Source organism: Orbicella faveolata, unplaced genomic scaffold, assembly GCF_042242905.1.
Source record: "Orbicella faveolata isolate gen_17 unplaced genomic scaffold, um_ofav_v1 contig_3, whole genome shotgun sequence".
NCBI lineage: Eukaryota > Metazoa > Cnidaria > Anthozoa > Scleractinia > Merulinidae > Orbicella > Orbicella faveolata.
This window is the reverse complement of record NW_028301558.1, coordinates 4,966,777-4,990,442: the sequence shown is the minus strand read 5'-3', so window position 1 is coordinate 4,990,442 and position 23,666 is coordinate 4,966,777. Positions and strand designations below refer to the sequence as shown.

Below are 23,666 nucleotides of genomic sequence, written 5' to 3'. Positions count from 1 at the left end.
GACTGGATAGGTTACTTAGCATTGTACAGCAGAGAGAAGGCTACATGTCCAGCCTCTCGGGGCGGGGGAGAAGGGTGGGGACGGGGCGTGATAATCCTGCCGCTTCAAGTTACATGACTGCTTAGGACTGAAGTGGCTTGATTCCGGCAAGCGGTGATGCCGCGAGCCGCTAGTAGCGCGGGCATCGGAAAAGGAATTTGGAAACGCCGGCTTTGCGTTTCAGTGTGGACGGAAAACATTTTTAAAACGGAGCTTTTCGAAAACGATGGCATCGCGATAATAATGTGATTTCCCCGCCCGAGTTTTCATCAAACACAAATCCAAAGTGACCCGTTATAGTAGCGTTCAAATTTCTCCGGCGTAGTGTGGACGGAAAACATTTGGCGCGTGTTCAGCGTGAAACCTCCGTTTTCAAATTCCTCCGGCGTAGTGACGTGCGGACGGGGCCTAGTAGTTATATCAATAAGAGTAACACAAAACGCCTGCTTTCTATGAAAGCCCTGTGTTTATGTTATTTACATTTGTTAGAAAAGACCGCTACAGCCGAATTTAAAACTGATTTGAAGGGTAAACTGTTCCACAGCACCGCACCGTTATAGCTAAAATTGTTCGTTAGAAAGTTGGTGCGGAGCAGTGGAACAGCCAGTTTGTCCTCGCAGTCCCTTAGTGAATTGGTTTTGCTGTGAGAGAGTAGGAGGACCCCCTTTTAAAAAGGACGGGGGAGGTCGTCGTACCTTTCAGGGTTAAAAAGCGATTTTGGTACCTATTTTAAAAGTTCCACAGTGGGAGCTTTTGCGGAATATGACAAGAGATAATGTGGTGTTTTAGAATTGGTACCTCTCAGGGGTGAAAAAAATTCAAGCCACGCCCACAAAACAGGATCTTGGTACCTCTTAGGGTATTTTCAGAATTTCCGACGAGCACCCCCGTACTTTTTATATGGAGTCCCCCACGGGGTTGGAAACCCACAACTATGGACAAATTGTGTTGGAAAATACCAAAAGCATAAACATGTAACCATAATACCTACAGAATAAGTGTCAGCACCCCCATTCCCCCTTTCGATGTTGGAAAATTGTAAAATGCAAAATTGTGTTCGATGAAAGTGTTTTGTCAACATTGCACAGGGGTGGGGAGTAGCAAAAATGTGTATAGAATGAATTTTTCCAACCCTTGGTTACAGTTCTCTTGCAAAATATTGGAATGTCAGTTATCCACTGTAATGGTGTCCATTATCAGATGTTACTTCTTTAGGAATTCATTTTTGTTTAAAATTTGTTTTATCGTTTGGGCGACTCTGTGGCTGTTGCTTTTGCTGCCGATATCGCTTAAAACTGGCCAGTAAACTTAAATGAATTACAGTACTTGTGCTAAGTAAATATCTAGGGAGATGATGCTTTTGGTATTAAATAAAGTGCTTCGTAGAGAAAATGATAGACCGTCTGATTAAAATTGAGTTCATATCTCCCTATTTTAATTACTTATTTATTTTTTATTTATTTATATTTATTTATTTATTTATTTATTTATTTATTTATTTATTTATTTAGTTTTTTTGGGGGGGTGGGGGGATTGGAACCGTGCTCAATTCCGGATACTGCAAATCATTCTCCGCCTTCTTCAAATTTTCGGGACACTGAGTGAATCGTACCTTGGATTTTGGCTCTTAAATACATCAGAAAAAAAACCCAGAGTGTCTAAAAATGAGCTAGCAGTTTTGTTTCTCAGTAGAAAACTACCCAAATGAAATCATCTTAGATCGATGCAACACGAAACCAGTGACAAGCTAGCTGAGTCGATTGATAAATGGTAAGCCAGGCCCAAGATATGTTTTAATTGACACTACAAGGTTACATCAAAGTTGATAAAAGATACATCTAATAACATCCTACATGCGCTAAAGCCGGGACACACAAGACCCAAAATTCTCTAATTAGCAAAGAAAAGGGATCGTGTAACCCGACCAAATGCAGTGGCACTACCTTTGGGGTTTAAGGGTTTTATATAAACAACAGATTGAAAGATAAATACGATAACGCTATTTTTCTACTTAAACAACACTAGCACAAAAAATAGACCGAAGTTGCGAGTGACAAAGCTGACCGTAGAAGGTCACAAGTCCCTCAACCGTCTCTTTTTACAAACGTACTAGCAATGAGCATTTACGTACTACGCTCGCATCCAGTTCCCTGGTACGTGTTGGTAAAAGTTTAATTTATGTCAATACGACTATTACAAATTACACATAATTATTCTCAGGCCATTCATATATACGCAATACGGACCTACTTTGGTTGGCCAGGCCGAAGGGACCGCTGGGAGTGGGATTCGCAGGAAAAACACGCACGTGATGATCGTGACTGATGATTGCCGGGGGGGGTTTGGTAAATTAAATCGCGATGGAAGCAGAAATTATTACAGAAACGACTGTCAGTCCTGTGTTCCAACAAACAATCAACGCAAGAGGATGGGTTGATTTTCGAGCTTACGAGATCCAACAAGAATTGGCACGGGTTAGTTCTTGCGTAAGACTGTAAGACTTATGTTATTGCAGCATGACCCAGCATGAGCTTAAAAGTTCATCGTGCGACACGGAAAATCAGTTTTAATTTGTTTTTGCCAAGTCTTACATCAACTGCAATCAGTTTTCGTTGTTCCAAAGAAAAAAGGAAGAGTTCTTTGATTTTGGTTCGAGTTATATGGTACGGGACGTTCGAGGGTTTCCACTGTATTACCTTTCGGGGCTTGCATTTCCAATTTAAGCTCATCAAGTCACGACATATATACAGCTTCGTTCAGGGTAGTCTCTTTCGCAGCCTCTCGGACGGGGAGCTAATGTTGCGTGACTCCGGCTCGCTCGATTTTGGTTAGAGTCATGATATAACAACAAACTGTGAACTTCTTATTACGAGGTTGGCTTCAAAGTCACATTTGACACCTATCTTGTCGAAAAGTAAAATAGAACGTTTCTAGCGAACTCTGGAATTTTTTTCAATTTTTAGGGTGAACGTAAACCATTTGAAGAAGTTATAAGACACTATGGAGACCCTCATGCATTTGGGCAGCGTCCAATTACGTCTTTGAGGCAGGTAAGAAATGTACAGTGTATACTGGTTAGATTTGTGTAGCAGGTCCTCGGACATCCACCCCCCCCCCCCCTGCCTCCCACCTTTACCAAAGGGGTGTTTTCCATTATGCCAAAGATTCTGGAAAACTTGGTTGGAAGTCAAATGGAAAGGTCTGTTTCAGTTCCTTCCGACCAGAATGTTCTGGACCATATTTACCATTCCATTTTGACAAACCGGTTCATTGCCCTACTTGTCGTCACTTATGTAGGGATTTGGAAAAGGAATAAAAGAATGGGTAAGAGCCATTCTTCTTGGTTGGCCCGGTTTGATCGAATAATGTGGTTCCATTTTCCTTGGGTTTTCCCACTGGTCTCTGACCAGCCAGTCTGGCATAATGGAAAGCACCCAAGGACACTGTGGAGACCCTTACTTTTCCATTTGTTGGGAAACACGTAGCCACCCCCATGATGCTTGTGAAACAAACAGAACAGTGGTGGATTTAGGGGAGGGGCCCGGGGGCTGGCCCCCCTTCCCCCCTTTATTGTGGGTACAAAAAGAAGAAATCACAGAAGGAAGAAAAGCCAGCAGGGGAAGCAAAACAACCCCCCTCCCCCCACCTAAGCTCAAGGTCTGGATCCGCCACTGCAGAACATAAGGTAAACCTGATCCTTTGTTGGGTGGGTTCCTCCATGATCACTGGACCCTTTCCTTCTCCCTTCACCTACGAGATTATGTCTATGTGTGTAACACATGACCTCAGACATAAGTGGTAAGAATGCCAGTCAAAAAGTTGAAATGTTATGATATTTTGAAATGCTAATGCTAGTTGAATTGACTCAGAATGACTGCCCTGAAAATCTATAACAAGTTGTAAATTGCTATTCTAGATGCAGCGTGTGTTCACTGGCTTCTTTCCACACGAAAAGGCATAGTTGGCTCAGCATTGTTTTGCTGGTCACCTTTTCAATCCAGTGGTTATTGAACTGTGATATATTGTATGTATTATTCAACTTTCATACACTGTACAAATTCCGATTTTTAGATTGGCTGATTTGTACCATGTGATACTGGGTTGTGACAAGACAACCACCTTGACATCATTATCGTGGTGTAATAGCTGTGGTGTAAATTTAACACACCATTGTCATTACACCATGGCTTCAGCTGACTCAGATATAGTGGTTTCAATGCGGTGTTTCTTTGTGCAGTGTATTCAATTTGAATAATAAAAAATAATGTTAATGCACTCATTACTCGTGAATTATCGGGATTTACCCGTACTCATTCACTGACAATGAACTCGAAATTTTCAATACCGCACTTGGCAAAGCCTCGTGCAGTGTTGAAATTTCTCACTCATTGTTAGTGAACTCGTGCAGGTAAATCTGGATAATTCACTCGCTGAGTGCGTTAACCTGTAAGTACCCTAGGAATTGCCTCTGCTAATTAGGTCTTGTTTCTGCAACTCTTGTTGACAGTTTCTGACATGTCTACTTTGTCCTGATTTTCTTGATGACCCAAGCTACCCACAGGATATCAAAGAAAAAGCTCGCAGAATTCTTAAGACTACACCAGGATTTGCTATAAGTGTGTAAAAACGTTTTTCTGCAGATTGTGTTTGTTATGATCTATTTTTACTTGTTTGTTTTGGCCTATTTTATAAGCTCACGCATACAGGAACTGAAGCGCTGAGTCATTTTTCCAAGTTTGTAGTTGGTACATAATAATTGTTTTTAGGAAACCTCCTGGAATTAGGTATAACCTTGGCTATTTTAGTGTAACACTTACTGTTCTCAATGTACAAAGCTAACAATTACAGTGTCTAATTTTTGTAGACACGCCATCTAGTTTCAATTAATACATACAGTATAAGTCAGTGGACAGTCAGCCATATATCAACATTATTAAGGTGTTGATCAAGATGTTGCATAATTTGATCGAGTATCAACCTATTGACAACCAGGTGTCAATTGAGATGTTGATCTAGTGTTGATCGAAGGTTGATCAAGGGTCTCGATCGACACTTGACTGCGGATGCATTAGTGCATGTGCAGTTGATTTTTACAGTACATTACACATGCTCCTGATTTGCTTAGCTAGGCAAGTAGGATATAGATATTACAACTTAGGGTTAGGGTTAACTCCTGATTTGCTTAGCAAGGCAAGTAGGATATAAATATTACAACTTAGGGTTAGGGTTAACTCCTGATTTGCTTAGCTAGGCAAGTAGGATATAAATATTACAACTTAGGGTTAGCGTTAACTCCTGATTTGCTTAGCTAGGCAAGCAAGATATAAATATTACAACCACCACTGTCGTGCTATCATTATCACTACCACTTAAGAGGGTCCCCTATACTTTTTTTGTGACGCATGAATGGGCATTTTTTCTTTGCGTGAAGCGTGAATGAGGATTTATTTTTTCCATGATTCGTGAATCTATATTTTTCCATCCTCGGGAAACTGGTTTTCAATTTTTTCGTGATCCGTGAAAAATGCATTTACTTTCGCGTGATTTGTGAACCATCGACTTTTGTGGGAATAATTTTGCACATTTTTGGAGATTTTAGCGTCATAAAAGCTCGTATACTACACCAAACTGGATGTAAAAAGCGTGACGGCCTGCCTTTCTCGACATCTCTTGACATGCGTGAGGATGGAGGACTGAGAACTAACCACAGCAACAGTGAACCAGGAGGGCATAGAATCTAGTCTGTCACGCTGTGTCACACATGCAGGGTATCACGCCATTTCGATCGAGAAAAGGCAGAAAAGGTGAGTTAATCTGTCAGTATCCACACTCTATCCAGCCTTAACTGATGTCTGCTCAGCCATCGCTTCGATGTCATAACCGAAATATGTCAACAAAGTGTTAATATGTCTTTTGGATTCTTTCTTTTGTCTTCACGAAGGTAGCATTTGCATAGTGACTTTTTATCTGGGAGCCCGCTTAAATACGGCTCAATACGGACACCCTGATAATACAGACACTTTGGCATGTCCCCTTGGTGTCCGTATTAACGGGGTTCCACTGCACATGCATAATACCCAATCCACAAAAGATCTAGACATGCTGAAGATGAGAGAGTCTGAAATTATCAAAATATGGCCATGTGCAGCTATATCTACTGTGGTACATTTCAGTATTGCCAGATACATTTTTGTAGTGATTGTATTTGTATGTTTTGCAAAATGTGAATAGAATTTACATTTTTACATGAAACATGATTTAGCCTTTGCTTTCTCGTGTGAAACGTGATTGCTTACTTTTTTTTGTGAACGTGAAGCTGTTTTCAGAATTTTTCGTGATGCGTGAAAAGGCCAATTAATTTTGCATGAAACTGTTTTCAGAAGAGGTATAGGGGACCCTCTCTTAATCACTGTCATTTAAACTCCTAGTATTTATAGATTTCCTGTTTTTTATGTGACTGAATGACACATGTTAAGGTAATTCTATCGAAATAGAACTCACAATAGATTTTCTTTCAAACTTTACCTGTTGGCTGCTTATATCTTGAGAGAACTTAAAATTTGAAATAAAAAAGGGGGGTGCCGGTATTGGTTTAGGAGCAGGAGGACCTTCAATAAACCCCATAATTCCAGACATTATCTGCTTTGAGAAACATTTATTTTTGAACCATTCACCTTACGCTTTAAGAGAGCAGAAAAATAGGGACAAAGTTAAGCAAGAAATACAACAATGGATGTATTACATCAATGTTAAGGCACAATTTGATGTATGTTTCATTATAAAGGCACTCATCTTTAGTCAACAGGGATACAATATGTTCCAAGCGCGCAGTGTTCTGGGGCCACATATTATCTTATACGAGTGCTAGCTATGCTCGCATTTTCTGTGATAATTTTTTACCCTGCAATAGAAATCGGTCCATATTCACTGTATAGAAAGAAGGTGATCTCTGCATTCAAACTAAATTTAAAAAAATCGTTAAAAATCGTTACTCGTTTCTGAGGAAAAAATGATGATGTGTCTCTCGCAAGCCAAGCCATCTAGAAAAAGCCACCATTTTGTTTATGTTTTGTACGTGCATGCGCTCATGAGTGTGCGCTAATGATGTGAAAATCGTGCGCAGTAGAGATGCGCAATGCAATTCTGATGAATGACCTTAATTTGTCTCCCAAAGCAATTGCGTTTATAAAGTGCATTGAACACCATCTGCACTCTTGTGCATGCCTATTTTCCTAAGTAATAATATGTTTTTGTAGGTTCTTACACAGATACCATTGGATTAAGAATTATTCGTGAACATGTAGCCAAATATATTTCAAGAAGAGATGGTTATCCTGCTGATCCAGATGATGTCATATTGTTAAGTGGTGGAGCAACAGGAATACAGGTTGAACTTTGTTGTGACTGATCTTTGAAATTAATTCTCAATCACAGAAGGTGGTTATAAAATGAATTAATGAGCACTTTTCCAGTAAATGTTCATATACCCTATTCTAGACCAAAACTGTCTGATTTCTATATTGTAATCCCATTCTAAACTGCTTAAAAACCATTACCCTCCACAGCGACACACATTATCCTCAATAAAAATTTATATAATTATGTATACCTTTTATACTTCTCACTTCTTAATTAGGTTGGCTTAGCATCACTCAAAACCAGTTCACATGATGGTAAGGGCAGGGCAGGACTTATGGTTCCAATACCTGTATTTCCTCAATACATTGCAAGGATCGTAGAATACAACTTCCACCAGGTAAAACTTATATTTTTAATGGTCCATTAAAGGTTATTAGTGCTGACTGCCGAGGCATCATTAATTTATGTACTGTCATGCCAGACATCTGTTCATTGTGCAAATTTGGTGATAATTTCATTGACAATATCTTCTTCTTAATTTGTGTAATGGTTAATTAAACAAATAGATTCCATGTTATTGCGCATCTATTCAGTCATATCTATCACAGATATTTACATCAAAATGTGATAAGAACGAAAAAGTGGCTGGTAATGAGCTGTATTTAAGGCAAGTGTGTCACGGATGTTCTTACCACATTTTGACGCCATCTATGTGTCTATCCTAGTAACAGGAATCATACCCTTTTCCAGGACTTTTTCAGGACTCAGATTGATTTTTCCAGGGCTCTAAAATTCACATTAACCCTTTCACTCCCAAGATCTCAGTGTTAATTCTCCTTACTGTCTGTCATACATTTCATAGTTTTTACTAGAGTTTAACAGATTTCCAGAACTTTCCAGGACCAGTAACCGTTTTCCAGGACTTTCCAGTCATTTGCCGTGAGGTTTTCTGTATATTGTTTGGCCTTCTGTTTTGAGTTTTAATAATCAATACACAAAACAAAGCAGCAAAAAAATTTGTGAAGAAGAAAAAGTTATAATTCAGTTAACTTTTAATCCTGGGTTAGCATTAACCGGCTTCGCAAAATTCCTGCCCTGTTTTCAACAAGTTAACCTGACGTGAGCCTGCGATCCAATCGAAAACCAGCACTTGGTCAGCGGCCTCGATGAGCTGTAAACTTGAGCCCGCGATATAGCCACGTGATACTGGTCAGCGGACACCTTGTTTTGACAGGTGTCAATTGATCATAACACGGATGTCCAATATCAAAGAAGTACACTGTAAACCAAGGCTGCATGTCTGTCAACCTATTATTTGGAGTATGGCCGCCATGTTGCGCGACTCCGTCGTCGTCGCCGTCGCCGTCGTGCGTACGCGCCAACGAGCAGTACCGCTAGTCATGATAACCGTGAGAAAATTCATTTCCTTTTCTTTCCTATGTGGGTATGGGGCTCCGCTTGGCGGCCCTTCGGGCCCTGCTATAAATTCAACCAATTAGAGCTCTAAGAAAAAAGTGCAAAACATGCAAGAAAAGTTAGGTGGACAAAATCCCAAATGCATGACATTGTTTGGTTCAGAAAAACCTGGGCAACAGATAAACAAATAGATCTGTTAAGCTTAATGGGATTCTAAACCTAGTTTGTTGTTAACTGATGTTTCCATTTGTTTGTTTGTTTGTTTGTTTGTTTGTTTGTTTGTTTGTTTGTTTGTTTGTTTTCGGAGCAGATTAATTACTATTTGGATGAAGAAAACAACTGGAGTTTAAACATCAATGAACTGAAGAGAGCTTTAGAGGAAGCAAAGCCACTCTGTAAACCAAGGGGACTGGTACTCATTAATCCAGGAAATCCCACAGGTATGATATAGAGCCATGATTAGAGACATGGCTGCAGGCATCAAGTGCATGATAGAGTACACGGCTTGCCTTGAAGTAATTTTGAAAACGTTTCTTTGTTGATGAAAATTGAGGGTGATAACTGTTTTGATCTAATGAAGCAAGAGAGAAGAAAACGACGCATATTGAACTATTGAGACTACTCTTATGTTTGTTATTCTTGCCAAAGTGATAACGAGATTTGTCCCTTTGTTAATGTTATACAATGCACAGGACAAATCTTGACGTACGACAACATCAGGGACCTTATCAAGTTTTGCGCTAGCGAGAAACTGGTTTTATTTGCTGATGAAGTGTACCAGGAAACAGTATTTACCAATGAGGCCAAGTTCCACTCGTGCAAAAAGGTTCTAAGAGACCTTGGACCCGACTACAATAATTTTCAACTGATGTCAATAAATTCAGCTTCCAAGGGGTTTTATGGCGAGTAAGTTTCATATCTCTTTGTGAATCAGTAGAAGTGTGTTATCACCACAATGGCTGCCGTCACAGTAAGCTTGAAGCATTGAACATTACAAATAGGAAATTCAAATAACAAATTTTAAAAGCTATGAAGTAATCTTTTGAGTAGTCATGTGAAATGAGCTTTTTGAAACTTGTCGTGACTAACTACTTATTAACCGAGAGGAAAACCGAGACCTTGCCGTATCAGACCGAGCGATGGCGAGGTCAATACGGGAAGGCCGAGGTTTGAGATTTTCCCGTAAAGACCGAACGTTCGAGGTTAATAAGTTGTTTATTATATGGCTTTTTGCTTTGGTTTTGCGGGCCCGCAATCGGCCTGTGGGCATTACGGGAGAATAATGCCCTACAATTGGGCAATAAGAACACGCGTTATATCTTCTACAAACACAAGCCATATAATAAAGTGTTTTAACATCAGCCGAGTGGCATACTTGTGTATCCTCTCTACATTTGGGTCAAAGTGATAGAGTTGACCAATCTAGGCTTAGCTCAACTTCACCCCCTTCCCCTCCCTTAAAGATACCAGACGCGTAAACAAAACCTGCGGTGAGGTGACCAATGATAGTAAAGTTTTCACGTCTGATCGACCTAAGCATCAAAAGACTCAGAGTATGAAAGCTTGTTTTTACTTCTTTGCGTGCAACCCTAAAAGATAAGATACCTTGATAAGTAAAAAAAAGACATTACAAGTGAATGTAAGAAAAATTATACATTTGAACTGCGGAGGAAGATATGAAGACATGATTGATCATCACAGTTATACACACAACTTAGCAGTTGTGAAATTAAAACCTGACAAAAGTTCTTGCTTGAACGGGATTCGAACCCATGACCTCTGCAGTGTGCAGTGCTCTACTAACTGAGCTATCAAGCCATCAGGGAGCTGGTCACATTGTGAGTTCGCAGTATACACGTAGATGGTGAAGAATACAAGTGAATAAATGAAAGAACAAAAAAAGTCTTTGGCGTCCCGTCCTGAAAACCGTGAAACCTCTGAATTTCATCCCATCCCAAAATGAGACGACGAGCATTCTTGTTTTACATGGGTGTATCGCCCGACTCTCTGGGGAGTGATCTCAGTTTCCGCAGTATGAAGCAACTAGAAGTATAACTCTATTGCTACTGCCCTGGACGGGACGATTTTCCTTTGATGCTACGTCTTTTGATGCAACCGTGAAAGTAGTTATTTGCTCAACAGAATCTTAGCGGACGCTTATTGCATGTAACTCTTTACAATAAAAAATGGAACAACCCACTGTTCATGGTGTGTGAGACTAGGTACTTTCTCCAAGGTGCTAACAGACGATTTTGTCAATAAGTCCTAAAGTAATGATAATGATAATGATAACGATAACGATAACGATAACAATAGCGATAGCGATAGTGATAGCGATAGTGATAGTGAAAATGATAATGGTTTATTCAATAGATCCACGAGGTGGCTCTTCTCTGTTAAATTACATTATTTACAATTGAAACAAATTCCGTTATTTACAATCAAAATTATAAAAGTGTAAAAATATGGGATAATCCTAGGAAATTATACTAACAGATTTGAAATTACAGTTAGTTTTTTGAAAACTCAGTTATTTTTTTCATTGTAGATGTGGTTTAAGGGGAGCGTATATGGAGTTGGTCGGGTTCAGCAAAGAAGTTAAACACCAGTTTAGGAATTTTATGTCACCAAGTGTGAGCCCTACCACGATTGGACAGGTAAGTTTTGCAAACATAATTTAATGTTTTCCTGGCAGGAAAAAGTAAAGAGCGACGCGAGGAAAATATAGAAAAGGTGTTATTTATCGGCGTGGCTTGCCATTTTTTATTGGTTTTCTCTCAGTCGTTGTCCATGAGCTCTTTTACTCTAAAATACCAGGACATAAGGACAGAGCAATTGTGGTCAAAGTGCCACTGTAAAACATGCGCATGCCTTAGCAAGTGTTTGTAGTAAAATGGTCTAGACTGTTTTATTTTTGTTCTTAAAGGCCGCCGTGAGTGCGATTTGTACTCCGCCTCAACCTGGTGACGAGTCGTACGAGACATTTATTAAGGTACGTCCCAAAAGTGTTTTTAAATTTTGTTGCGTCCCCAATTAGTAGTTAATACTAATTACATTGACAATTCAGTAAAGCTGTTATTATAAAGCTGTTATTACCTAAGATTAATTTCATCAAAATGGCCAATATTCGAGTAGCTGCTTTATTTACTGATTATGCGTTTTACTTAGACCGAAAAAATTCTCTTTCAGACGCAGGCAGTGGCTGGTCGTTCTCCCGTTCGAGTTTTAGGCGATTTCAATTTCTCCACAGAGCATTAATAGCTAATGCCTGCCATGTACGCTTTTCTTAGTTGTTATCGCATGATAATAGGCCACGTTCGATTTGTCAATATTCTAACATGGCTCCGAGGCTTTCAGGACAAACTTCTACATTTGGTGTTGTTCCCTTTGTATTTAAGTCTCTTTTGGGAATAGGCCCTTTACACGATCTGGTCACATGGTACAAAATCACACATGCTGGTGAGCAAGTTCCGCAGTGGGACTTCCAAAACAAAGGCAGGTCCAGGTGGACTGGTACGAGTGGCATTGTTTTGGAAGTCTCACTGTGCAACTTGCTCACCAGCATGTGTGATTTTGTACCATGTGACCGGATCATGCAAAGGGCCTATTGAGGGCCGGACAGGGGAAACTTAAAAAATTTACAATTTTGATCCGAAAGCCTCGGAGCTATGTTAGAATGTTGATGTATCGAACGTGGCCTATGTAAACCCAATAGATATTTACCATGTGACTATATTAGACCAATGAGGTGACAGGAATATTGTTGATGGGCCTAGCTACGTGTATGTTTATGAAATCGTATATTGGTTACTATGGATATTAAATTGAGCATTCGTACCTTTCTGTCATAGGAGAAGATGGCCATTTTAGACTCGTATCAAAGGAAAGCCAAGATCACCACCTCAATGTTGAATTCTCTTGAAGGAATTACGTGTAGTGAAGTAACTGGATCCTTGTATGCATTTCCCAGAGTTCATCTTCCACGGAAAGCTATAGAAGAGGCCAAGGTAAGAACATCAGTCGCGCATGTCAGAGACGATGCTAAATAAACGCGTGCAGGCGGAAACATTCGTTTAGAGTTGCTGTGGTTTTCCATTATTGCTTTACGCGATTGACTTAAAAAAAGTCGCGTCACTTTATGATCCAATCAGAAGTAAAACCACACGTTTCCCCGCGCTCGCACAAGTCTTAATTGGTCTACTGGATTGCCTGTGTTCCTTGTGACTGGCAAATCGCTCTAATGAAAAGGAAACTTGACAAGAATATTTTAGTAAAGTATACTGAGAGCGGTTTTCAATTGAGTATCCTAAACCAAAACCAAAGTAATCACTCTGGCCAATCACAAAGGACACAGACATTCGCAAGCACAAGCGCAAGCACAAGCGCAAACACAAGCGCAAGCACAAGCGCAAGCACAAGCACAAGCACAAGCGCAAGCAACAGGAAATGACCCAAGTGAAATTAGCAAATCGAATGTGGTTTAGCGTGGTCTGTACTCTTATCGACAACGATACCCGTCATCACAGTGGTCAAAATGTTGTTGACTCACTCTGTTGCGCCTCCTGAGTCCACAACCAATTTTGACCACTGTGATGACGCATATCGTTGTCGATAAGAGTACAGACCACGCTAAACCACATTTCGATTTGTTTCTAACTACAATATCAACGTCAAAGAAAATGTCTTTTTCAGAGCGCGAGTTCGCGAGCTGAAAAAGGCATTGCGTGACAGATTGACGTCTGGACTCTTATCGACAACGGCAGATTAGTCAATCAGATTGCGAGATTAGTAGCAATTGTGGTAAAAACGAAATTCGACGCAAACACAAGCACAGGCAAAATCATTCGAACCTTCCAAACTGTTTAGGCGCGAGGTAATCTGGATCCAGTGTTTTCACTGGCCAAACTTAACCACATGCCTGAGCGTATTTCGTTTTCACTTGTCGCGGCGCAAACGCAAGCATGAGCGCAAGCACAGGAAAAAGGAAAAATTTTGATCCTTGTGTTCGTGCTTGCACCTGTGGTTATGCCTGCGTCAAGGCCGTTTTTACGGTGAAATAAGAATTATTGTGTTTGCGCTTGTGCTTGCGTCGCCAGTGAAAACCAAGCTTTAAAGGAAATTCTGGCTTTCAACATCTTTAAAATTTATGCGTGGTAATGAGCACGTGCGTTCTTGGTAAAATTGTGCGTTTTTACACCCTTGTCACACATTAAAGCATTTGCATGTAGTACGTCGGACTGGATGCAGTTTAAATGACAATCATGAAGCCTACCATCCCAGGATAAAGCGTGAGGAAATTGGGAAAGGAAAAATGAAACACGCGATGGACGATGCTTGTTGTAATCTTAAGTGGTTAGTTAAACCCTTTCGTTGTTTTCCTTTAGTTCAACAATTGCAAACCAGACGAGTTCTACTGTTGGCAGATGTTAGAGGCTACTGGAATAACTCCCGTTCCTGGGACTAATTTCGGACAGAAACCAGGAACACACCATTTTAGGTCAGTTGCATACGTGAAGGTAATCCACGGTCTACATATCCTCACTAGCTCTGAATTCTCTTTGGAAAGAGTGACGAATGAGGGACCAGAGGCGTATTAGACTAATTTACTGTTTTAGACATGATGCAAAAAAACTAAAACTAGACAACGAGCAACTTCGTGATTAGCTATATAGAACCCCTTTTGTAAAGCCTCAGTGTCTTAAAGTGTATGCATGGATGTTCAGACGGAAACGGGCAAGGTTGGGACGCTTGAAAGGGCAACGTAAAGGTCATCTTCATGAACCTGTGATGTTGTCTTGTTTTCTTTATTACAGGCTTACCATTTTACCGTCTGAAGACAAAGTAGTGCCCATGTTCGAGACAATTAGCAAGTTTCACAAGGAATTCATGGACAAATACAAAGACGATGATGATGACAAACAATGATACATTCACCAGAAAAAGCACTGTGTGTCTAAACATGAAATACCACCTTGGTCACGAGGGTTGGAAAAAATTCATTCTTAAAGCATTTTGCTACTCCCTACCCCTGTGCAATGTTGACAAGACACTTTCATCGAACACAAGTTTGCATTTTACCATTTTCTAACTTTGAAAGGGGGAATGGGGGTGTTGACTCTTATTCTGTAGGTATTACTGTTATGATTTCATGTCTTTGCGCACTTTCCAACACAATTTGTCCATGGTTGCAGTTTCCTTATTTAAGAGATAACTACTGGCTAAATCAACCTCGTTCCTCGGGCTTTTCCTTTGAATTTTGGGATGGGGGATTGGGAACGGGTCTTTCCCAGTACGTGTGGCACAAGTAAAATGAAAAAAAGAGTAACTTTATCTGAGTGTGAACGTATCAACACTGATCTGCTAATTGAGGCATTCATTACTTGAAAGACCTCAGTACAGTTCCCTTTGCCAAAGAAGAAAAACATTATTTACTGCCCGAACAATACTCTATACATCATCATGAAGTAGTATTTACCGAGTCTGGTTTTATTTCCTTGCTGCCCTCGTTTTATTGAAAATAACTCAGTTTACAAAGTACAGAGTTGAATATATAGTGTACGTAAAATGCTAATTGACTATAACTGACTCTAGTCATTTGACTATAGTCAATTAGCATTTTGCGTACACTATATATTCAACTCTGTACTTTGAAATTTAAACTGAAGATGGCAGAAGATTCTGTTGAAACGTGTTTTTAAAAACCGGTGTGTTGTTTCTAAAACTTTTAACATGTCTGTTACTATCCAGACCTTTTAAAAATACCTCTAATTTTTAAAACCTGGATCATTATATAGTGCAATTCCAGAGTTTTTATTGGCTTAGCCATCTTGGTATATGAGCAATTATAGATATTAGAGTGGATAGAGTGAGATTTAGTTTCACTGTTTCCCTCACTGTACATATGTAGTGTAACCGAGAGACCATGATCTTAGCTTCTTACTGTCTCCAGATTCAGTTCTTATTTATAAAAATTGTGATCATACCTTAAAATCTCGTCATGAATCTTTCTTCCGCTGTACTTTTTTCCATGAAGTTTTCTCATTTCCGTGGGCATTGAGTGATTTAATTCAAACTTGTTGACGAGCATCCCCGACCTTTTCACACGGGAGGGCGAAGTCTTGCATTATGTAAATTCATCTGCTTTGGAATTAAATTCAATTTTGCGCTTGGTGTAGAAAACATTAGAACTGTAGTTATTTGAGCCATATTTTGCAGGTTCAAGTGTCTAGATGCATCGTTTGTTAGACCTCTATGTGTTAAAGAGACAAAAAGATGGTCTTGATTTACTGACTAGATCTGCCCGTTGCAGCGCGAGAAAGCACCGGCTAGGCAATTGCGACGTTTCGACAAACCGGGCCAGCTCTGCTCTAGTAATCTGGCCCTGAGGGTAAATCAAGAGCATCTTTTTGTCTCCTCCGAATTAGATCTGTTCAGTGTACCTTTGTTTTTTTGTCGCGTTTGTTTGGTTAATCAGTCCCTTTTTCTTCTATTTTCCTCCATCATTTCAAACTGATTAAAATTACCTTCTACCGCGTCTGCGCGGTGTTAAAATCCGACCACAAATTCGTACTTTAAGCCATACTTTAAGCCGATGTCGCAGCCCAGGCTCAATCGCGTTATGTGGCAAATTAGAGAGCTTAAGCAATAACGAAAGCGACCACGAATACAACGCCTAACAAAAAATGAATGTACATTTTACCTCCGAATTAGATCTGTTCAGTGTGCCTTTTGGTCTCAGAACTTCAGCGTTCAATTCCAACTAAAAATACGAAAAATTAGCCGCCGTCGTTCGCGTTCTCCAAACATTAGACAACGTCTGTCAAAAAAAAAACGAGCTTCCATTTTGCTTACGAATCTCGCGATACTCCAAAACCATTTACTTTGTTTATCACTGTCAAAACTATCACGAAGCTGAATCTAGAACGCATCGATAAATTCGAAATAAAGATTTAAAAATTAGCCGTCGTGGTTCACGCTCTCCATACCACGCAGAATTTGGTCATTTCACGTTGTTCTACAGGGTTCGGCAAAGAAACGTACCAAGAATTATAACGCTCGTGCATAGCCACTGTTCTCCTCATTCAGGTGGCTTACTACAGTTTTGATACATTATAACAGCCCAACTTCTAACTCTTGAAAAATGTTCCAAGATGTTTTTCCTTTCTATTTACTGTTTGCTGAAGTCTTTTACCATTCTATGTCAAACTTGGACAGTTAAACGTCAACAACTGGCCAAAATGAACGACCGAGTACCTAAGGAGAGACTGGGCACTACCCGTATGACCCCACCTCAAAATTTCAGGAATAAGAAATTGGCTCTGATTTAACATTCATGCAAAGTAAAATAAAAATCTTTAAGACAAATTTTGAGCTATTTTTGATTTCACATTTTCTTAGTTTGCATCTCGCGATTCTGACAATTTCCTTCTAGCTGAGTGTGCATAAACAACGTTCAAGTAAAAAAAGACATAGAAATATAGGTCCCGTCAACGCTGCGTCGGTGGAAAATGAAAACGCAACAATAACCTGCCATTCTGGATTTGTGGCTGAGGGAAACTCGGGTGGTGGAATATCATGATTATCGTAACGTTATCGTTATCGTTTTTCAAATGTTTTCCTTCCCGGTTTGAAGAGCGTTCAGGAAAGCTCCGTTTTCATGACGGATTAGTGTGGACGGAAGGGCTAACCTAGCCTGCAGTGCAGGCGTCTTATTGGGGCGAGTTAGCGTTACAACCTTGCGACCGCCTTTTTAGACCGCCATGTTAGACGGTGGGGGATGGGGGAGGGGAAATATGAGAAGACGCCTGCCCGAAAAGCCCGTTAAAATGCGAAACACCTCCTGATTAGTTGCGCTTCACTGCATTTCCGGAAATGAGTGGGTAACCAATCAAAATGAGGTTTTCTCGACACCGGAAGTCTCACAAGGGTACACACCACGAGAAGTTTGTGCCAAGCCGCAGGATGTCTTGCATTCTCACAGAGGTACGTGTTGCGCTAGCGACTTCAGACGTACAGAGTATTTTAGAAATACCGGCAACTGATGAGATCCACATGGAGGATGGAAACCATGGTCTTGACTGAACTAAGCCGAACAATGACATATAAAACACGCAAAACAGTTAACAGGACTTGCGCGTAAACAGCTACATTTGAATCATGTGGTGCCAGAACAACCAAAGGAGGAATAACCCTATACATCGAGCAAGAGAAACATAAGCTCGATCAGATAGCTGCAAGAAACATAAGAATGTCTCTAGACAAAGGTATAGCTTTCTCAAAGTAAAGCTACAGCGTCTCCGAAGGAAATCGTACGAGAACAAATATGATATCCGTGATAAGGATCTACCTACTGTGCTTGTAAACAGTTCTAGTCACAGCCGGGCCCGGTGTCACAATATAGAATGCAAGTAAGCAACATGTTCACGGTAAATTTCATATTTCGTCCCTCAAAAGCAAATTCATGGAGACTTAAAAGCATATCTTGCAATAGAAATGAGCCTAAACAATGCATAAACATATGGCAAATTACAGAGGTGTCAAACTCAACGAGTCGACATGCAGATAACAGCGCAAACCATGCAGACCTATGACTTATAAAAATTTGCCATAGCACGATCTAACGGCTCAACTCCGCTTAAAATTCTTCCTTATTACACAACATGAAGTGCCCTTCATGAACACGAGTGAAGCGACAAGAAAGGTCGAGTGACCGAACAGAGAACGGCAAATGTGCAAATGTCACGAACCGTAGAAGTCGTGTAGGCTAGTCAACCCCATTTTACGTAAATATTAAGCTTTTCCCAAAGCCAGTGGGTAGCACTGCCAACAGATCTTTTCCGGATACCAGTGTGGAAATTGCGTCCTTTTGCTCCGTTCGTAATTCGCGAGACATTCCAAGTTCACATAAACGCTTGAGAGATTCCTCGAGAGCGGAATCGAAACTAACCACATCACTTTCGACAGAGTTTGCCATGTTTCTTACCCACACGAACGAAACGAAACTGACTGACAGACAATTGACAGGCAGGGTCAAGCCGCACCAATCAGAAACTCCGTTCGTGGGCGAACGGAGTTTCCTAAAAGAACAATGACCTCCGGTACGCGAGATTTTCTTCGCTCCACCCCTCCCCTATCCTTCCTCTTGCCTATCATTCACCCCCTTAGTAAAACTTTCTTTCTCTCCCCAGTCTTCCACTGCATGAAAAATTCAAGATGGCGGCTAAACTTTTTACGATGTGAGCGCTCGCTCGAAAAAATCTCGCCTGCTCTGCAGGCTAGGGCTAACCTAACAAATAAACTTCCGTTTTCAAATTCCTCCGGCGTAGTGTGGTCAGGGCCTCAATGTGGACAATTCGCGTTGTTATTTTGCAGAATTGCAGAACAAGGCTAAGAAAAGTATTCCACTGCTAATTACTACTTTTGTTTGGTAACCTACGCATTGTCTTTGCCTTCTTCGCTGTCGAGGTTTTCTTATAAACAGCAAACGCCAAAATGCACGTGCTATGATTAGGTATTTTGATTTTTTTGAATTAATTTAACATATTGCCCGAGATTTTGCCGTAGCCGACGAGTTGTAGAAACCATTTTCGACGCATGAAATGGGAGATAAAATACGAAAAGAGACTAGCTATAGCTAACCTTTCATTTTAAACTTTTCCTCTCCGATTGACGAGCAGGGGCGGATCCAGGAATTTCTGAAATGGGGGGGTTGTACACTATTGTAGTAACCTTTAACGCCAATGGTGTGGAAGGCGAGTTACGGCCCCGTGCCTCTGGCACGAGCTCTTAAGGGGTCCGGAGCCATGCCCCTCCCCCCAAAAAATACTGTTTCCGATTTTTCCCTCTAAAACGCCTTTTGCAGCATTCCCGAGACTTCAAAAGAGTTGTGAAGGCATGATATAAAATCTGGAATTTATCTTATTTCTCAGCCAGGAACCTAAAAAATAATAATGCATGATTGAAAGGGACAGCAGTATCATCAATAGTTATTTGTCGTTTCTCTACATACCTCATTAATCAAACAACGTAGCCTGAAATAGTCTCCTAGGATGAGCTTTTACAAAGGCCTGGTATATCTCGTCTACCTCGAATCTCTCAGGGTAATGCATAGCAATAACAGCTAGATCTGAAAAGCGCTCTTCAGATATCGTTGATCTGGTGCAGGTTTTGATCCGTTTCATGAGCGAAAAGGACCGCTCAGCTTCCGCACTACTGATTGGTAGGGTGCACGCAATGAGCAGAAGACGATGGATGTTTGGAAAAGCATCCTCGTCACATGTGCCAAGTGCTAATAGGAGATTGCTTGGAAGTTCCTTCTCTGCTGACTGCCACATCGTTTGCCATCTTCGCAGCTCATTCCCAAGGGATTTGCGAAATGGAAGGTGATTCTCCCAGAACAGCATGCCTTCTGTTGCTTCAGATAGCTCCAGGGTGCTTTTAACTATGATTGAGGGTACTAGATAAAGCAAGTGACAGGCGTGGCGATCCTCGTCAGAAAATCGGTCTTGCATTTGACTAATCAGGGAATCAAGAAGGGGAATAGCCACAGATTTTTTGTAATGATCAATTGAACTAGAACTGGGAATGTTTGAGCGATTCCTCTGTATGCTTGTCTTTCTGGGAATAGCTTCAACGATTCCAAGTTTCTCAGCAAGGTCTCATATTTCTTTGTACGAAACTTGAAAGTCGATATCGATGTTGTTTCTAGCAGACTTGATGTTTCCAATTTCTTCGTCAACCATCATGTACTTGTGAAATGTTCGTGGCTAGTCTGACGCGGCGTTTCGTCTCGGCCAAGAGACTCTTCAGAGACCTTTAGAATTCAAAGGCAAACTCGTCGAGCATCACGCCCAAAGTCCCGTTCGCAAATTCTTGATGTTGACAGTCTGGCCCTCTATCGCAGAAGGATTCCCAACCGTACGTTCACGAGTTAAATTTATACAAAAGCAAACAATTGTCAATTGGGACTTTGGGCGTGATGCTCGACGAGTTTGCCTTTGAATTCTAAAGGTCTCTGAAGAGTCTCTTGGCCGAGACGAAACGCCGCGTCAGACTAGCCACGAACATTTCACAAGTATTTGACAATTGTTTGCTTTTGTATAAACCATCATGTAAGCTTCAAAAATATCTTGATCCCGTTTCTGCAGCTTTGATGCAAGAGCTTTGACTTCATCAAGAATATTCTTGGTTGTAATGAAAACCACTACAGTCTGGAATGACAACAAAGAGGCTTGACGCGATCCTGATACGACCTTCTTGCAAGTAATATCCTCCACAGCAGTCGCGAAATGTACATATATTTTCAAAACTTGAAAAGCAGTCGAATGGTGGAAGTGAAACAACTTTGTAAAAAGCAATTTTATTCTATTATTTTTAGGAAGAATCAAACAAAATAACCAAAAAAATGCTGCTCAAAGGGGGGGTTGCAACCCCCTCAACCCCTCCCCTGGATCCGCCTCTGACGAGGGTTTTTTTTATCTTGAACCAACGGGTCGTTCGCCCACAAAAGCAGCAACTTCTTCCCTGTACCAAAACATCGCTAAATTCCCGCCAAAACTGTACGAGGTAAAACGTCACAAATTGCTTAGTAAATTGATTGGTTGCTTTCAATACTGTCCCAGAGTTCTTGACGGTCATTCAAACCTAGTCAGGCAGTGTAAGAGCGATTGACTTTTTATATGCAAAGGAATTTAGGCCCAGTTCATACGTCGCATTTCTGCCGCGTCAAATTCAATTCAATTAAGTGCGACAGAAATGAGACTGTGGATTCATACGTCGCACTTGTGTCGCACTTAATTCAGAATTTATACTGTAGGGTATGTCGGCCAGCGGAAAATGTTTTAAACGTAGAGTATTCAACATGGCGGACGAAAATACCGAGCGAGGAAGGACTTTAATTTTGCGAAAAATTGTCCGCCAATGGAACGAGAAGGAGAAGGTTGACAACAGAGCAGCATATGTTGCAATATGTTCAGGTTGAATTGGGTCGAAAATGGCCAAGTTTCTTCTTTTTCTTTGGCGGGAAAACATTTACGCATGCTCAATACATTAACATAATGTATGCATTAGATTCTAAGGCCCGGTTAATACGTCGCATTCTGCCTTGTCGAATTCAATTCAATGAAGTAAATTCGACAGAAATTCGACGTCTGAATCGGCTGCCGCATTTCTGCCGCACGTTCGACTGGTCCTGTCGCATTATCCGACAGAAATGCGTCACCGATTCAGACGTCGAATTTCTGCCGTGTCGAATCTAATGCATACATTATGTTAATGTATTGAGCATGCGTAAATGCTTTCCCGGCAAAGAAAAAGAAGAAACTTGGCCATTCTCGACCCAATGCAACCCGAACATATTGCAACACATACTGCTCCGTTGTCAACCTTCTCCTTTTCGTTCCATTGGCGGACAATTTTTAGCAAAATTAAAGTCCTTCGTCGCTCAGCATTTTCGTCCGTCATATTGAATACTCTACGTTTAAGGTGGTCTTATACCAAAAAAAATTTTTTTTTTGCAAAACAACTCTGTGGAACAGTTTTGGTATCACGTTAAAGGACTTTGCACTCTGACTTCAAAAATGAGCTTTTCCAGGTCACGTGCCACGATAGTTAATGAATAACTAGCTCCTTAGTGTTAAAAAGTGGTGTTCACTATAAACACGATAACGTAATAATGAATGGTTCGAGAAGTATGGAATTAAGTTCATCCTGTCCATAAGCAAGTTGTCCAGGAGACAAACCTCAGAAAACAGTGTTTTGAGGGGGTTTTTCTCGTGAAATGTTGAAAAAGTATATTAATATTAACTAATATTAACTACATTAACTAAATAATATGGAAAAATTTCATAAATTGCAAATTTTGGAGGTTTAAGACCTAGATAATTGTGTCCTTCATCAATGTTGAAAATTTGACAACATTCGGTTAAAACCCAGTGGAGATATCGTGTGCGAGATATTGATGATCCGTCTATTTGGTCATTTTGAGAAATAAGGCTTTAAAGTTTTACTTCGGTCTCCGAGAGCCCAAATTAGCCCTGTGAACTAGGGGGGGAGGTTAGAGGCAGGGGGAGGGGTATATTTAAAGGTTTTACATAAATGTTTCATTGAACACCCGAATACACACCAGTCATAGAAATGTTAACCAAGTATAAGGAGCGTATAAAATGGCAGAAAAAACAATGTTCAGGACCATGATGCAAAATTCTCATGACTACACATCTTTAAAGCGTTTGTGTAAAGTATCATTAAAATGTACTGAATTGAATCCATTTTGTGAGTACTTTTAGACTGTAAACAATGGTTGCTGTGGGTGTTGCTATGTTGAAATATAGCTAGAAGTGTTCAGACTTCTTAATTTAAACGTAAATTCAGGAGTAATTAGAGGAAAATCGTTTCAAAATACGATTTACAAATGGACAGAGATGTTGAATCTTCATGTTCCAAAAAAATGGTTTTCTGGAGAAAAAATTATATCTGAGAGTATAAGACCCCCTTGAAACATTTTCCGCTGGCCGACATACCCGACAGGATAAATTCTGAATTAAGTGCAACACAACTGCGACGTATGAATCCACAGTCGCATTTCTGCCGTACTTAATTGAATTGAATTCGACACGCCAGAAATGCGACGTATGAACTGGGCCTTAGATGCTCCAAGTAGTAAAGTCTTCCCACTATTGCGATTTTTATTCCATCAAAAGACATGTCTGAGAGCTGCGAGCCACTGTGACGAAATTCACATCTTTCCTATTTAAGCCATTTTAAAACATAACCAAGTAGAGAAGAAAAATGCTCTTTACTAGATATCTCTTTCTGTTCAAGAGATATTCAAGTTTTTAAAATATGCAATTCAG

General features: G+C 40.4%; 1 protein-coding gene and 1 pseudogene across 2 annotated transcripts; one reads left to right on the top strand and one right to left on the bottom strand.

Annotated features, from left to right (window-relative positions):
* Window positions 1–2,334: 2,334 nt before the first annotated feature.
* Window positions 2,335–15,993, top strand: LOC110042203 (alanine aminotransferase 2-like). Of its 2 annotated transcripts, XM_020747551.2 has the most exons (12): window positions 2,335–2,513; window positions 3,003–3,089; window positions 4,547–4,655; window positions 7,296–7,426; window positions 7,676–7,795; window positions 9,125–9,254; window positions 9,507–9,720; window positions 11,363–11,471; window positions 11,741–11,806; window positions 12,666–12,821; window positions 14,199–14,311; window positions 14,628–15,993. In XM_020747551.2, exons 1-12 carry the CDS (start codon window positions 2,400–2,402, stop codon window positions 14,737–14,739), a joined length of 1,461 nt encoding a protein of 486 aa, XP_020603210.2. In that variant the 5' UTR covers window positions 2,335–2,399; the 3' UTR covers window positions 14,740–15,993. The 2 variants fall into 2 exon arrangements, with proteins under 2 accessions (XP_020603210.2, XP_020603211.2); XM_020747552.2 differs by lacking the exons at window positions 2,335–2,513; window positions 3,003–3,089 and having other exon boundaries at window positions 4,547–5,843.
* A 3,833-nt stretch (window positions 15,994–19,826) lies between these two features.
* LOC149106153 (52 kDa repressor of the inhibitor of the protein kinase-like) lies at window positions 19,827–20,555 on the bottom strand (annotated as a pseudogene).
* Window positions 20,556–23,666: the final 3,111 nt, after the last annotated feature.

Excerpts from the sequence above, each read along its gene's own strand:
- LOC110042203 (XM_020747551.2), top strand. The coding sequence starts at position 2,400 with ATGGAAGCAGAAATTATTACAGAAACGACTGTCAGTCCTGTGTTCCAA. Across the intron at positions 11,472-11,740 it reads GCCCTACCACGATTGGACAG|GCCGCCGTGAGTGCGATTTG; the intron begins GTAAGTTTTGCA and ends TTGTTCTTAAAG. Across the intron at positions 11,807-12,665 it reads CGTACGAGACATTTATTAAG|GAGAAGATGGCCATTTTAGA; the intron begins GTACGTCCCAAA and ends TTTCTGTCATAG.